The sequence below is a fragment of the Suricata suricatta genome, chromosome 2, assembly GCF_006229205.1.
Source record: "Suricata suricatta isolate VVHF042 chromosome 2, meerkat_22Aug2017_6uvM2_HiC, whole genome shotgun sequence".
Lineage (NCBI taxonomy): Eukaryota > Metazoa > Chordata > Mammalia > Carnivora > Herpestidae > Suricata > Suricata suricatta.
The window spans coordinates 60,104,460-60,118,243 of NC_043701.1; the positions used below are offsets into that span (position 1 = coordinate 60,104,460).

Below are 13,784 nucleotides of genomic sequence, written 5' to 3' on the forward strand. Positions count from 1 at the left end.
TGCGCTAGAGGGATTCTGTATGTTCTTTTTTTTTTTTTTTTTTAGTTTTTCTACTGTTTATTTATTTTTGAGAGAGAGAGAGACAGAGCACACGCAGGGGAGGGGCAGAGAGAGAAGGAGACACAGGATCTGAAACAGGGTCCAGGCTCTGAGCTGTCAGCACAGAGCCCGACACCAGGCTTGAACCCACAAACCACGAGATCATGACCTGACCTGAAGTCAAACACTTAACTGACTGCGCCACTCAGGCGCCCCGGTTTCTGAATTTTCAACTAGCGTTTGCTATCTCCCCTCGATAATTACCCTGCTTCCTCGTAAAGAACCACGGTTTCTTTGTGAACAAGGCAATGTCTTCCTGAATTTGTATTGCTGTGTTAACCTAACTTGTGCTTTATACCCTGCCCCTGGATCTCTCAAAAACAATACTCAGTTTTACAGAATCAATCCACTCAGGACTAAATGGATATCGAGCATAAAGTCTGAGGAGGGAACGTTATGGTTTCTGCCTGGGTTCTCAGTCTCCCCCTCCTTACTGTACATACCTAGATTCATGTGTGTTTCTGTCTTACTCACTATAATGCAGACTTCAAACTGCACATCTTCTAAGCAACGAGGAATAAATGCATGCTTTTTGTTTTTTACACCTAGTTGCCCCTGATGACCCCAGCAGGAAAATCAATGGTGATACCATTATTTTTTCAAATGTTCAAGAAAGATCAAGCGCGGTGTATCAGTGCAACGCCTCTAACGAATATGGATATTTACTGGCAAATGCATTTGTAAATGTGTTGGGTAAGTGCTTCCTTGATTATGGACACGACAAGTTCAGTTAATGACTGCTGTTGTTTTCCATTTGTTCAGCAAAAAGATACTGAGTACCTACTATGCACAAACCACAGAGAATTGAGAGCTAGATGGGGGCATATGAAGATGGATAAGATACAGAACTTGCCCTAAAGGGTATTATACTCTGGCCTTGATGTTTTTTTTTTATAACACGGTTCTTTTTTTTTAAATATTTATTTATTTTTGAGAGAGAGAAAGAGCAGGGAGGGAAACAAAGAATCCCACATTAGCTTCACACTGTCAGTGTAGAGCCCTACGTGGGGCTCAAACCCATGAACCTTGAGATCATGACCTGAGCCAAAACCAAGAGTTGGCTACTTAACTGACCGAGCCACCCAGGTGTCCCCAAAATACAGTTCTTATAAGGGTCAAATTATTCACCAAAGAAAGAACCAAATAGTCAGGTTGCTGCATTCACAAATGGTTAGACCAGTAAATGCTCCAAAAGAAAATAGCATTAATCTGCTTTTTGTAACTGAATGTTCATGCCATTCCATATTTAGAAACTGGTTAAGTTCAATAACAATTTCATGATTCTGATTTTTTTAAAAATAAATCATTAATCATAATGTTTGGGCTTTATCCTAGTCATAGATGTACATTTATTAATTAATTCTTAGTAATATGTTTAGAAAACTATGATGCACTGAAACATCTTCCAAAATGGTTGATGTTTTGGTTTGATTGAGGATAGTGGACACACAATGTTACATTAGTTTCAGGTGTACAACTTAGTGATTTGACAGGTTTATACTTGTTTATACTTTATGCTTCTATTCGCCACAAGTGTAGCTACCATCTGTCCGGACACATTGCTATTAAAATCATTGATTCTCTTCTTTATGCTCTGCTTTTTATTCCTATAACTCACCCATGCCCTAATTGGAGGCCTGTATCTCCCCTCCCTTCACCCATTTTGCCTGACTCCCTACCCGCATCCCCTCTGGCAACCATCAGCTTTCTGTAGTAATAGTTCTGATCCTGCTTTTTGTTTGTTAATTCTTTTTTTTTTTTTCTAGATTCTACTTATGAGTGAAATCACACGGTATTTGTCTTTCTCAGTCTGACTTATTTCACTTACCATAATACCATCTTGGTTCATCCATGTTGTCTGAAATGGCACAATCTCATCCTTTTTATGACTGTGTAAGACTCCACACACACACATGCACACACACACACATACATGCACACACACACATTTTCTTTATTCATTTGTCTATTGATGGACACTTAGGTTGCTTCCATGTCTTTTTTTTAATGTTTATTTATTTTTGAGAGAGAGACAGAGCTTGAGTGGGAGAGGGGCAGAGAGACAGGGAGACACAGAATCCAAATATAGGCTTCAGGCTCTGAGCAATCAACACAGAGCCCAACGCAGGGCTCGAACTCACAAGCCATGAAATCATGACCTGAGCTGAAGTTGGATGCTTAATCAACTGAGCCACCCAGCACCCCACTATGTCTTGGCTATTATGAGCCATGCTGTGATAAACATAGGGATGTATGTATCTTTTTGAATTTGTGTTGTTGTTTTCCCTGGGTAAATACCCAATAGTGGAATTATTGGATCATACGGTATTTCTATTTTTAGTTTTTTGAGGACCCTCCATACTGTTTTGCACGGGGGTTGCACCAGTTTGCACTCTCAACCAACAGTGCCTGAGGGTTCATTTTTCTCTACATCCTCACCAATACATGTTGTTTCTTGTCTTCTTGATTTTAGCCATCCTGACAGGTGCAAAGTGGTATCTCATTGTGGTTTTGACTTCCCTGATGACGAGTGACACTGAGCACCTTTCCTTGCACCTATTGGCATGTCTTCTCTGGCAAAATGTTTCTTCCAGTCCTTCCATGAAATGGTTGGCTTGTGTGATCATTATATTTCTCCTATGGGACAAAACTACCAAGACCTCAAATTTACTAGAAATTTATGTGAGGATTGTTTTCACGGTGCCAGAAATTATTTGTCAACTCTTTAAGTACAGTAGGCTCCCTTTCAAATGAAATTAAAGTCAGGAAGTCAACCAGGACTTGGTATTTGTCCTTCATGCTTGAAATGAAGGGCAGGAAGCCACATGCAGAGCTGAGCACAGTTACCACATTGGTGGATGTTTAGGAGGAAGTTTGGATTTCTGGTCCTGTGTTTTGGTCACCCACACCCCTTTCTTTTCCGCCATCTTGACTGCTCACCACCACCCCTACCCACTCATTCTCGCTCTAATCCTGAGGTTAGGATGGGCCAATCAGTTAACAGAGATGTACTTGGCCATTATTTTTGTGCCAGATACTGACCTAGTTTCTGGGGAGAAAACAATAAAAGTCCCATTCCCTACCTGTAAGGAACTCATAGTACAGTAGGAGACATAGATAAATAAATCATTAAAATACCACAGCTGAGCAAGATGTGTGACAAGAGGCAGGAGAAAACATGTATTTCTCCACCTTCCGTGACTGGGGGTGTCCTGCTAGAGAATGGTCAGGGAGAGACATACCAGTAATGCTTTACTGTCAACTTGCAACGCAATACACAGTGGGCCTACATGTTTATTTTATTTTAATATTTACTTCACCTTTGTAAACTATTTTCAGCGGAGCCACCACGAATCCTTACATTGGCAAATACACTCTATCAGGTCATTGCAAACAGGCCTGCTTTACTAGACTGTGCCTTCTTTGGGTCTCCTCTACCTACTGTTGAGTGGTAAGTAATGGCTCTGTTTATTTGTTTTTATGTATTTATTTATTTTGGGAGAGCAAGTGAGAGCAGGGGAGGGGCAAAGGAGGAAGGAGAGAGAGAACCCTAAGTTGGCTCCATGCCCAATGCGGAGCCCAATGTGGGGCTCGATCTCATGACCCTGGGATCATGATCTGGGCCGAAATCAGGAGTTCGGTGCTTAACTGACCAAGCCACCCAGGCGCCCATCTATTTGTTTTAATATTTACATTTGCTGAAGCCTTCACGTTTCTCTGTGTGTTGGGTTTTTATTTAATCAGAGAACAGACAGTACAGACTCCATCATACGCCTATTATGAAATTCATTCCTAAATGCATATGAACTACTTGTGGTGCCCTAAATACTTAACACGTGTACAATTACTTAGCAGCAAATTTTGTCAACCACAGAGGTATCTGGAAATGTATTTTTTCAAGTTTATTTTTATTTATTCTGAAAGAGAGAGAGCAAGTGGGGGAGGGGCAGAGAGAGAGAGAGAGACGGGGGAGACAGAATCCTGACGCAGGGCTTGAGCTTATGAACCGCGAGATCATGACCTGAGGCAAACTCAAGAAGTGGGCATGTAACTGACTGAGCCACCTAGGTGCCGCTGGAAATGTATTTTTTAAAAATTTAAGGTCCCCCCACCCCTACATGTTACAGTGCCGTGACATCACCTGGGACTTCACAAGGAATGCTGGCTGGAGGGCTGGTTGGGGACATTCCTTCATCATAAAATATCATCTGGGGTCAGAGAAAAGTTCTCTAAGCTCAAAAACAGAATTTGTTCCCCGGTGTTCATTGTTAGTGCCCCTCCCACCCGAGCTTCCTGACTTGGATCTGTCCACACTGGCTGGTGTCCTTTTACCTCTCCAGTCACATGCTACTTGTCTCCTCGGTCGCTTACCTTAACATGAATTGGGAGGCACAAGACTAGGTGAGGCAGCAGCTCAGAAGGAATGAGTGAAGGAGAATGAGAACATCGATCAGGGGCCAGACCCTGAGCTGGGCTCCCGCCACTGACTGATGTGAGAGGAAAGCCAGGCGCAGGGTTAACGGACAATCTCCCCAAGTCTCCACCTTGACCACAGAGTGGAGAAACGCAGTGCTTGTGTGGACGGTGTTCTGGTGGAGGTGGCACTTAGCTTAGGTGACTTTGCCTCACCCCCTGTCATCAGTGCCCACTTCTGTCTGACAGTAGCCAGGAAGCTGAAGGAGCACAGGCTTTGCACGCATGCTTTGCTGTTTTTCTTTCCTGAATAAATTCTTATTGATACAAATCAAAAATCTCTTTAGAATTCAAACCAAATACCTTCCAGTTGAGATTGCTTTAGAAATACAGCCTGCAGACGGCTCACAGATATGTCCCAGTGGGAAGGAGATGTCAGGAAGGTCACTTTTCATTTTGCCTGTTTTATCGCCCATTTAGAGGTAGAATAGGTAATGATGTATTTATTAAATACAAATCTCTGATACTGAAATTACAATTTAAGTATTTCGCATTGTCACCCTGATGCTTCCTTACCATTTCTCATTAAATCTTCCTGTTTTATACCCTGCCTTACGTTGACCCCACTGACTCACAAGCATGCAATTCCAAACAGTCATGTAGGGATTCCAAATGTCTCTGAAGTTGATACCATGATGCAGAGCATCATGTGTTGACCTTGAGTGTACCATTTTGTGTCTGACTTCAAATAATGATTTTTTTATTCCCCTTGTGATACTTTCTGTAATGAAGGTTCAAGGAGGCTAAGGGGAGCGCGCTCCGTGATGATATTTATATTTTGCACGAAAATGGAACTTTGGAAATTCCTGTGGCCCAAAAGGACAGCACCGGAACTTACACATGTGTGGCAAGGAATAAATTAGGAATGGCAAAGAATGAAGTTCACTTAGAAATCAAAGGTAAGGCAGAGGTGACCAAGCTTTGTCACGTATCATGTGGCTTTGAGCAGATTCTTCCGCTTTGGCAATGGATAACGATAGTTAAATTTCAGATCCAACCAGGATCATTAAGCAGCCTGAATATGCAGTAGTGCAAAGAGGGAGCACCGTCTCCTTTGAGTGCAAAGTGAAACACGACCACACCTTGACCCCCACCATCACGTGGCTGAAGGACAACGGTGAGCTGCCCAGTGACGGAAGGTATTTGAAGACCATTTCTTTCCTTTCTCTTCCTTGTCTCTTTAAGCTGCTTTGAACGAAAGGCTTATTGTAGAGTGACTTAACAGAGATGCTTTTTAAGTGTCTGAAATCTGTTCTCTCCAAGAAAAAAAAGGTGCATTGTCTCCCTGCTGCAAAATGCTTGGACCTAAAGAGGCATCGAGTCATTGAAATAAGACCCTGAGAATGTTTGTTGTACCTTTGCGTGTTGGTCTCCTGGGCAATTCAGGATGGGAAAAACTTTTCAGGCCTTGGATGACATCCATTGTTTTCTACCATGTACAGTGAAGTCTCGACAGATGTTTTCATTATCATTCTACCAATAAGCAGAAATACGATCGCTTTAATCAGCAGAGTATGCCTAAATCCTTGTCGGTATTTTAAAGGGCACTGGTTTTTATTTGGAGAAGGCATTTTCTTTTGATTTCACCTAAAGCCAGTAGAAAGAGAAGCGGGGGGCGGGGGGGGGGAGGGGGAGGACACAGGTATTTAAAAGAGCCTAAGCAATCCTTGAGCTTGGAATGAAATCAAAGTCATACTCATCTTCCTGGTGAAGTGTCAGAGCACAAGCGGGGAAGGGGCAGAGAGAGAGGAAGACACAGAATCCAAAAGCAGGCTCCAGGCTCTACACTGTCAGCCCAGAGCCCGACACGGGGTTCAAACTCACCATGAGATCATGTCCTGACCCAAAGTTGGATGCTTAACCAACCAAGCCACCCAGGAACCCCACCTCTAGAAAACTCTTCACGGTGCTGACTGATCTAAGTCATCCTGTTTCTTGTGATAAAGTCGATACTATTCTTTGCATTTACTTTCTCCTATGAGTTTATGCATGTGACAAAAATGGCAGAGTTTTCTGCAGTAAATAATAAATTATATTTTAATAATTTATTTTGAGAGAAAGAGAGCACAAGTGGGGGAGAGACAGAGAGGGAGAGAAAGAGGATCCTAAGTAGGCTCCACACTGTCAGCACAGAGCCTGATGTGGGGCTCGATCTCACAAACCCTGAGATCATGACCTGAGCCGAAATCAAGAGTTGGATGCTCAGTTGAGTGAACCACCCAGACACCCCAATAAATTATTTAAAAATACTCACTTTGTTAGAAATTGAGCTGAATGGGTGGCATACGAATGTTTTCTAGCCACAGAAGCTGCTAGTAAGGGTAGCTACAGCTGCCCCCACCTCACCTGTGGGCGCCTCTGGTCTTTAAGGAAGCTCCTCCATCTCCAGAAGCATGCTTGCTAAGTCACCCGACCAGACGACTTGACACCCAAGATTCTAATCTCTGTTTTCCAACCTTAATCATTATCAAAGTGATACATTTTTTTTGGAGTTTTGCTCTAATAAGCTGAAAATCTTTATCATCTTTCTCTCTTTTTAAAAAAGTTTATTTATTTATTTTGAGAGAGAGATCGAGAGAGAGAGAGAATGAGCAGGGGAGGGGTAGAGAGAGGAGACAGAGAATCGCAGCAGGCTCCATGCTGTCAGCACAGAGCCCAGTGCAGGACTCAGTCTCACAAACCTTGAGATGATGACCTGAGCTGAGATCAAGAGTCCAATGCTCAACAGCCCAAGCCACCCAGGTGCCCATGTTTCTCTTTTTTCAACCTCACAGAGCCTCTTTCACGCCAGTAACACCACCATCCATCGTGTGTGGCTGGATGTCCATTTCAGCTGCTCTGAACACGTTTTCTCCACAGGTTCACTGTCGACAAAGACCATTTGGAGGTAGCTGATGTGAAAGACGGAGACGGTGGGACATACACATGTGTGGCCAACACAACTCTGGACATGGTTTCCGCCAGCGCCATGCTTAGCGTTGTCGGTAAGCACTAGGACACACGTGGTACCGCTGCTGCCCCCTGGTAGGCTTGAAGGAAAACTCAGCAGGAAATGTTTGTTTCATATAGTGTCACAGTTGTGTGAGTGAGTTAAAGACCTACATGTTTCTTCTTTGAAAGACGCCTCACAGGCGGTCATTTCAGTATAAATATACCACTGTGTGGCATTGGAATAAAATGATGCCTCCGCCTACAGTGTTATTTGTAAAAGAAAATTGGGTGAAATAATATGCTTTTATTTAAAACTGAAGGGCCCCCTCCCCCCGTGAAGCGGTGACTGTGTGTTTATGGATGCCATGTCCCACAGTTAAGCATATAGCTTCGCATTAGAATCGGAACCGTGTTCAGTCTTTGTCTTCTTGGGCTGTCTTATATCTTTCTGTTCCTAATTTTGATTAAAATCCTTTATATTAATGTCCTTTCTAGCTCCTACTCCAACTCCAGCTCCTATTTACGGTAAACTAATACGAGTCTTCTTTCTCTATTTTTTGTCAAACAAGTCCACATTTCCAAAAAAGATTACTTTCTTTTTTCTATCATATCATTGTGTTTCTTTAAGGAAAAGGGCTCTGTTCAATGTTCTGTTGCGTTGCCCATTCACTGCTTTGAATCATTTCTTCATGATAGCTCTGGAATGTGTCACTGAATGTGTTACCACTCGTGTCTAAATATTTTAGGTGTTATTCTTTTTTTTTAATTTTTTAACATGTATTCATTTTTGAGAGACAGAGAGAGACAATGATAGCAGGAGAGGGGCAGAGAGAGAGGGAGACACAGAATCTGAAGCAGGATCCCGGCTCTGAGCTGTCAGCACAGACCCCCGCATGTGGGGCTCTAACCCACAAACCATGAGATCCTGACCTGAGCCAAAGTCGGACGCTCAACCAACTGAGCTACCCAGGTGCCCCTCTCATGTGTTATTCTAAAGTCATTTCAATAGACAGATGTCCTTCTTTGATATGATTCCCTTTTAAAGTAGCATCATGCTTTTTCCAAAGCTGTAATCTACGTTTTACAGATATTTTGATATTTACAGGTATTTCGAAAAAATATCTCAAATACTATCCCACAAATTAGGTTTTTATTTCAGTCTATAGCAAGTTGTTTTGGAAACATAAATGTTTGGAGATTCCATTTTCAAGAAATTTACATAGGAAAACAATGGCTGTTTCGAACAGTGTTTGGCTTTTGTCTTAGAGAAAACCAGCTCACTTTGTTTAAGAAACAAAAATCACTAAAGAAAGATCAACAGGGAGGCACTTTCAGGTTGTATGATTTTTCTGAGTCTGGAAGAGAAATCAGAAATTATTTCCTGAACTCTATCTGATTAAAGAACCCCATCTTTAGTCAGCATATAAATATAAAATAAATTCATGGCATAAACTCTACAGAATTTTACACAGTATCCTTAGTTATACCAAGAATCTTGGCAGACATTTACTGTTTCTTTATGGGTGGGAAAGCAGTGCCCATTTTTCTGTATACTCTCTGGTTCCCCATGAGCTACAATCATTCCCAAGATCACGGTCAGGAAAGAGCCCAGAGGGGAACGTTAATTCTCTGGATCTCAGAAGTACCTTTAGAAGAAGCAGACATGCTTCGGGGACACCTTCGTCCCAACAGGTGTCTGTACCCTGGTGTCCTCTGAAGGTAAACACACCGTGTCCCCCCATGTGCCCGACTATTATACTGAGTATCCGCATGAGATATGCATGCCGAGGGCTACTTATAGATCAGCAATCTTAGAATTCCCTTAAAAACATAAATATTCTCCAGGAGCTCCAAAATCCATTTCGCACGTCTCTGAAAGACATCGAAGTCTTCTCAATAAGCAGTACATGGACTTGCCTGTATGTGTGTTTCAGCATTTGCTATTCTCTGTTGCCCATTTGTTAGAAATCAAGCTTCAATATTACTTATTCTGTCTGTGCTCCTCCGTGCTGAGAAGACACACCGAGAGTGCTGGGGAGCCCCACAGGCCCACCTCACCAGTGTTGGTCACGCGATTCGGTTTCATGTGAGAAAGAAGCAAGCAGCACTCATTGATGGTTGGCCCGGGTGTGCCTGTGTGTTCCCAGCAACCTCGGCTGTTTGTTCCTCATTTCCGTTGCATGCTCATTGACCATTAAGTGCGCTGTGTCTTTAAGATGAACCCTCTGTGAATCGTATTACAAGTAAGTAAAAGAAAACCGCCTAAGGATGGATAGTTAACCGTGGTGTGTGTGTTCCGTCTACAGATGTCCCAAATCCTCCCTTTGATTTAGAATTGACGGATCAACTCGACAAAAGTGTTCAGCTGTCATGGACCCCAGGCGATGACAACAATAGCCCCATTACAAGTATGTGCTGTCATTTTCTTTGTCGCTGGTACATTTCAGGACCATTTCTGAAGTACTTTGTCGCATGAGACTGAAATTCCTTACAGAGATATTTGCTGGCATTCTCTGCCTCATTACTAATAGAACAGAAACATTTGTTTATAGCTGGCCTGTCTCCAGAGCCAGAGTTATTCCCACTTACAGCTTCCCATACAAGATGTTACTTAATTGCTGAAGATGTTAACTAAGCAAATACACTTTCATTTTGTGTATGAGAACTGTAAGAATCACCATAAATTTGGGGCACCTGGGGGACTCGGTTGGTTAAGCATCTGACTTTGGTTCAGGTCTTGGTCTCCTGATTTGTGAGTTCGAGCCCCACCTCGGGCTCTGTGCTGACAGCTCTGAACCTGGAGCCTCCTTCAGATTCTGTGTCTCTCTCTCTGCCTCTCTCCCCACTCATGCTCTGTCTCTGTCTCAAAAATAAATAAACATTTAAAAAAACAAGAATCACCATAAATTTCCACCATAGTAGGAAGATGTCTTATAAGCTCTTCATTTTGCCCATTAATGTGGAGAAAAAGAAAGAACAGGCACCATCCTGCCATGTGTATATTAGGAAACTGAGATTTGGTGAGTAAAGTGACTTTTCAGACCCACAGTTAGTAACAGAGCTGGGTGTGAACATTAGATCCATTACCTTCCAGTCTGGGCCTCTTTCTTCCCATCAGCCCCTGCTATGAAAGGGCATAGTCCGCAATGTCCTATCTTTCCTGTGATGATGCTAGTCCAGGGAGTAAAATCAAGGGAGAGCCACACCATAAGGACACTGGAAGAACTTAATAAAGTTAGACTCTAGATGTGCTTAAAAGTTTTAAAACTAGAGAGATACTTCAGAGAGTATCACAGGCCTGTAATATAGTATTACCTTCAGGTATATTCTGCAGGAGAACTGAATTCTTTTCTGATGGCTACCCCAGATTACTCAGAAATGACATGTATGTTGATGTATTGCACCTGCTGGTATAGCAGACTCTTTCCAGTGAAATTCAACAGAAGCCTCCTCTCTCTCTCTTGTGTTCTTTAGTAGTGCTCCTTTCTCAACTGAGGTTTTAGTCCTTGACCAGAACACTCATCCATTATGCTGAGTCTTCCAGTTAATTCAAGACAGTAGCCAGATTTAGCCAGTTAGGATGCTTGCAGACTCTTTGTACCAATGTTAAAGTGAGACCATTAGATTTCAAAGCATTTCTATTCTTTCATTCATCCTCTCCTTCATTCAATAGATGTTGATTGACTGCCTGTTATGTACCAGGCACTGTTCTAAAACAACATAGTCAGAAATCTCTGCCCTATGGATCTTATATTTTAGCAGAGGACACAAATGAAATAAAATTAATAAGATATATTATGTTGAATATAATATCATTGTATGTGTGTATACGTACATAAAATGCCATACACACAAATACAGTGTATATGTTGTGTGTGTGTGTGTGTGTGTATACATATGTAGAACACACACACACACTACTCAGACCTCCCTTCAGGAAAAAACCTTCAGGAAGGAGTGTTGACATCAGGCTTCTTTGGCTGCACCTTCCCAAGGCTCTGCTGCGGTGTGCACAGGAGGCCATGGACAGCCTGAGCTGCTGCAGCACAAGGGGTGGACTGTGACCGTGCAGGTCTTGCAGGCTGTTGTAAGGGTCGGGAAGTCATGGGAGGGGTTAAGTAGAGGGGTGATGAGTAAATCACTGTGGCTCTTCTACTGAAGATGCTCCTAGAAGAACAAGAGAGGACACAGGGACACAGGTGGGACTGCCGTTTTCTGTGAAGTCCCCTGAAGAACCTCAGCAAACTCACAAGGTGCCTCAGCATACTTTTTTTTAATTTTTGACTTTTAAATTTTGATATTTAAAAAAAAACACATTTGGGGTGCCTGGGTGGTGCAGTTGGTTGAGCCTCTAACTCTTGATTTTGGCTCAGGTCATGGTCCCAGGGTCATGGGATCAAGCCCCACATCAGGCTCTCTGCACGAAGTGTGGAGCCTCCTTCAGGCTCCCACTCTTTCCCTCTGCCCCTCCCCCACTCACTCACTCTTGAAGATAAAAATTAATTAATTTACAAGACACTGTCACAGCTGTCAGATGCCACATGAAATATTAGCTTGAGGCAGCTTACAGTTCCAACATGATTTGCCGTATCATATTGTGGTGAGGTCATATGTGCAAAGCCATTTTTGCTGTGGTGCAAAGCCAGTACCACATGAAAATCAGCATGTGACAGAAAATGAGGTAAATGGTGTCCAATTCCTTCACAAGGTTCGAGAAGTTATGCAGTGCCAAATGCGTTTTTTTAAGTTCTTAAGATATGAATATTTATGAAGTTGTATGGACCTAACTACTTGCCTGGAAATGTTACATATACATTTTTTTGGCCTAAGGAAACCATGAAGAAAATTTCTGAGACACTAAGTGCACCATGACCTAAGAACATTTGGGAACTCATGGGGTGGGAGGTTATGCAATGATTCACACAAGAGATAACGGTGGCTTGGAATAGGTCAAGAGGGATGGAGGGGCTGAAAAATAGTCAGATTTTGCATGTTTTAAAGGTCCAGCCAACAAAACTACTGAAAGTATGACAGGGGAGGATCCAAGATGGACTGCAGGGTTTGACCTGAGCTGTCACTGCCACTTGGGGAGGAGAACCAGGATCACTCATGGCCGTAACCAGTTTGTCCTGCTAAAATAGACAATCAGGTGGAGCTGATGAGTCAATGAACTGTCTGTCCAAGTCTGTAGTTCCGGGGAGGGACAGGGGCTGCCCATATAAACAGGCATCAGCTTATGAGACTGGAGACCACCAGCAAGTGAATGAAGAGTGAAAGGAAAGCTCTAGCTACTTAGCTTCGGAGAACTGCATTGTACAACATTTCTACTTCATGTCTGTAATTCAGATCATGGTACGTAGCACATTAGCAGGCAATTTATAAATACCAATTTTTTTTACTAGGGTAAAACATGTACATTCTACAAAATTTGGGTAAATACAAAAGGATATGAACTAAAAGTAAGTCTTCTGCACACCTGATTCCCAGTTTCTTCATGACACTAATGGCATTGGTGTGTGCTCTGAGAGGTAGTACACACATAGTCAAGCATATATGTATGTGTATGTGTTACAGTAAATCTTTGTGCTCTTACATAAGTGTTCCACACCTTTCTATACCCTGCTTGGTTACACTTAACTGTATATTTTAGAAATCCTCCCATTTCAGTGGCATATAGAGTAGCCCTGTTCATTAAAAAATTTTTTTTCTTAACATTTATTCATTTTTTTAAGAGGCAGAGACACAGAGTATGAGCGAGGGAGGGGCAGAAAGGGAGGGAGGCACAGAATCCAAAGCAGGCTCCAGGCTCTGAGCTGTACACACAGAGCCCGACACGGGGCTCAAACTCCCAAATTGTGAGATCATGACCTGAGCCAAAGTCAGACGCTTAACTAACTGAGGTGCCCCAGCCCCATTCATGTTTTACAGCTACAGAGTATTCCATTGTGTGCACCCACCATAATTTATTTGATCAGGGTTCTATTGATGAATGTTTAGGTTGTTTTGCACTTGGGTTGTTTCAACAGCAAACAGTGCTGCAATGTGGGTTCTTTTCCATGTGTCTGTGATCATATGCACAAGCATATTCATTCAAAATAAATTGCTAACAGTATAGTCTCTCAAACAATGGATATCAGAGTTGAATACTGTGAGATGTCCTAAGTTGTTCTCTATAGAAGTTGTGCCTATTTATACTTCCCAGAAACAAAATATCAGACCGCTTGTTTCCCTGTGTAAGAGTCAACAGAGTTACAAAAGTTAAACTTTTGATTGCTGCCAAT

General features: G+C 42.4%; 1 protein-coding gene across 18 annotated transcripts in view; it reads left to right on the forward strand.

Moving 5' to 3' along the window:
- The window catches only part of NRCAM (neuronal cell adhesion molecule), a 282,358-nt gene that overhangs the window by 233,722 nt on the left and 34,852 nt on the right, over positions 1 to 13,784 (forward strand). For 11 of the 18 annotated variants that reach the window (XM_029926953.1, XM_029926994.1, XM_029926962.1 and 8 more), the window contains 7 exons: positions 649 to 792; positions 3,439 to 3,550; positions 5,305 to 5,471; positions 5,564 to 5,711; positions 7,432 to 7,556; positions 7,999 to 8,028; positions 9,810 to 9,911. In XM_029926953.1, coding sequence (XP_029782813.1) covers positions 649 to 792; positions 3,439 to 3,550; positions 5,305 to 5,471; positions 5,564 to 5,711; positions 7,432 to 7,556; positions 7,999 to 8,028; positions 9,810 to 9,911 — 828 coding nt within the window. The remainder of the gene's footprint in view (positions 1 to 648; positions 793 to 3,438; positions 3,551 to 5,304; positions 5,472 to 5,563; positions 5,712 to 7,431; positions 7,557 to 7,998; positions 8,029 to 9,809; positions 9,912 to 13,784) is intronic. The other 7 variants (XM_029926987.1, XM_029927030.1, XM_029927037.1 and 4 more) reach the window with 1 other exon arrangement.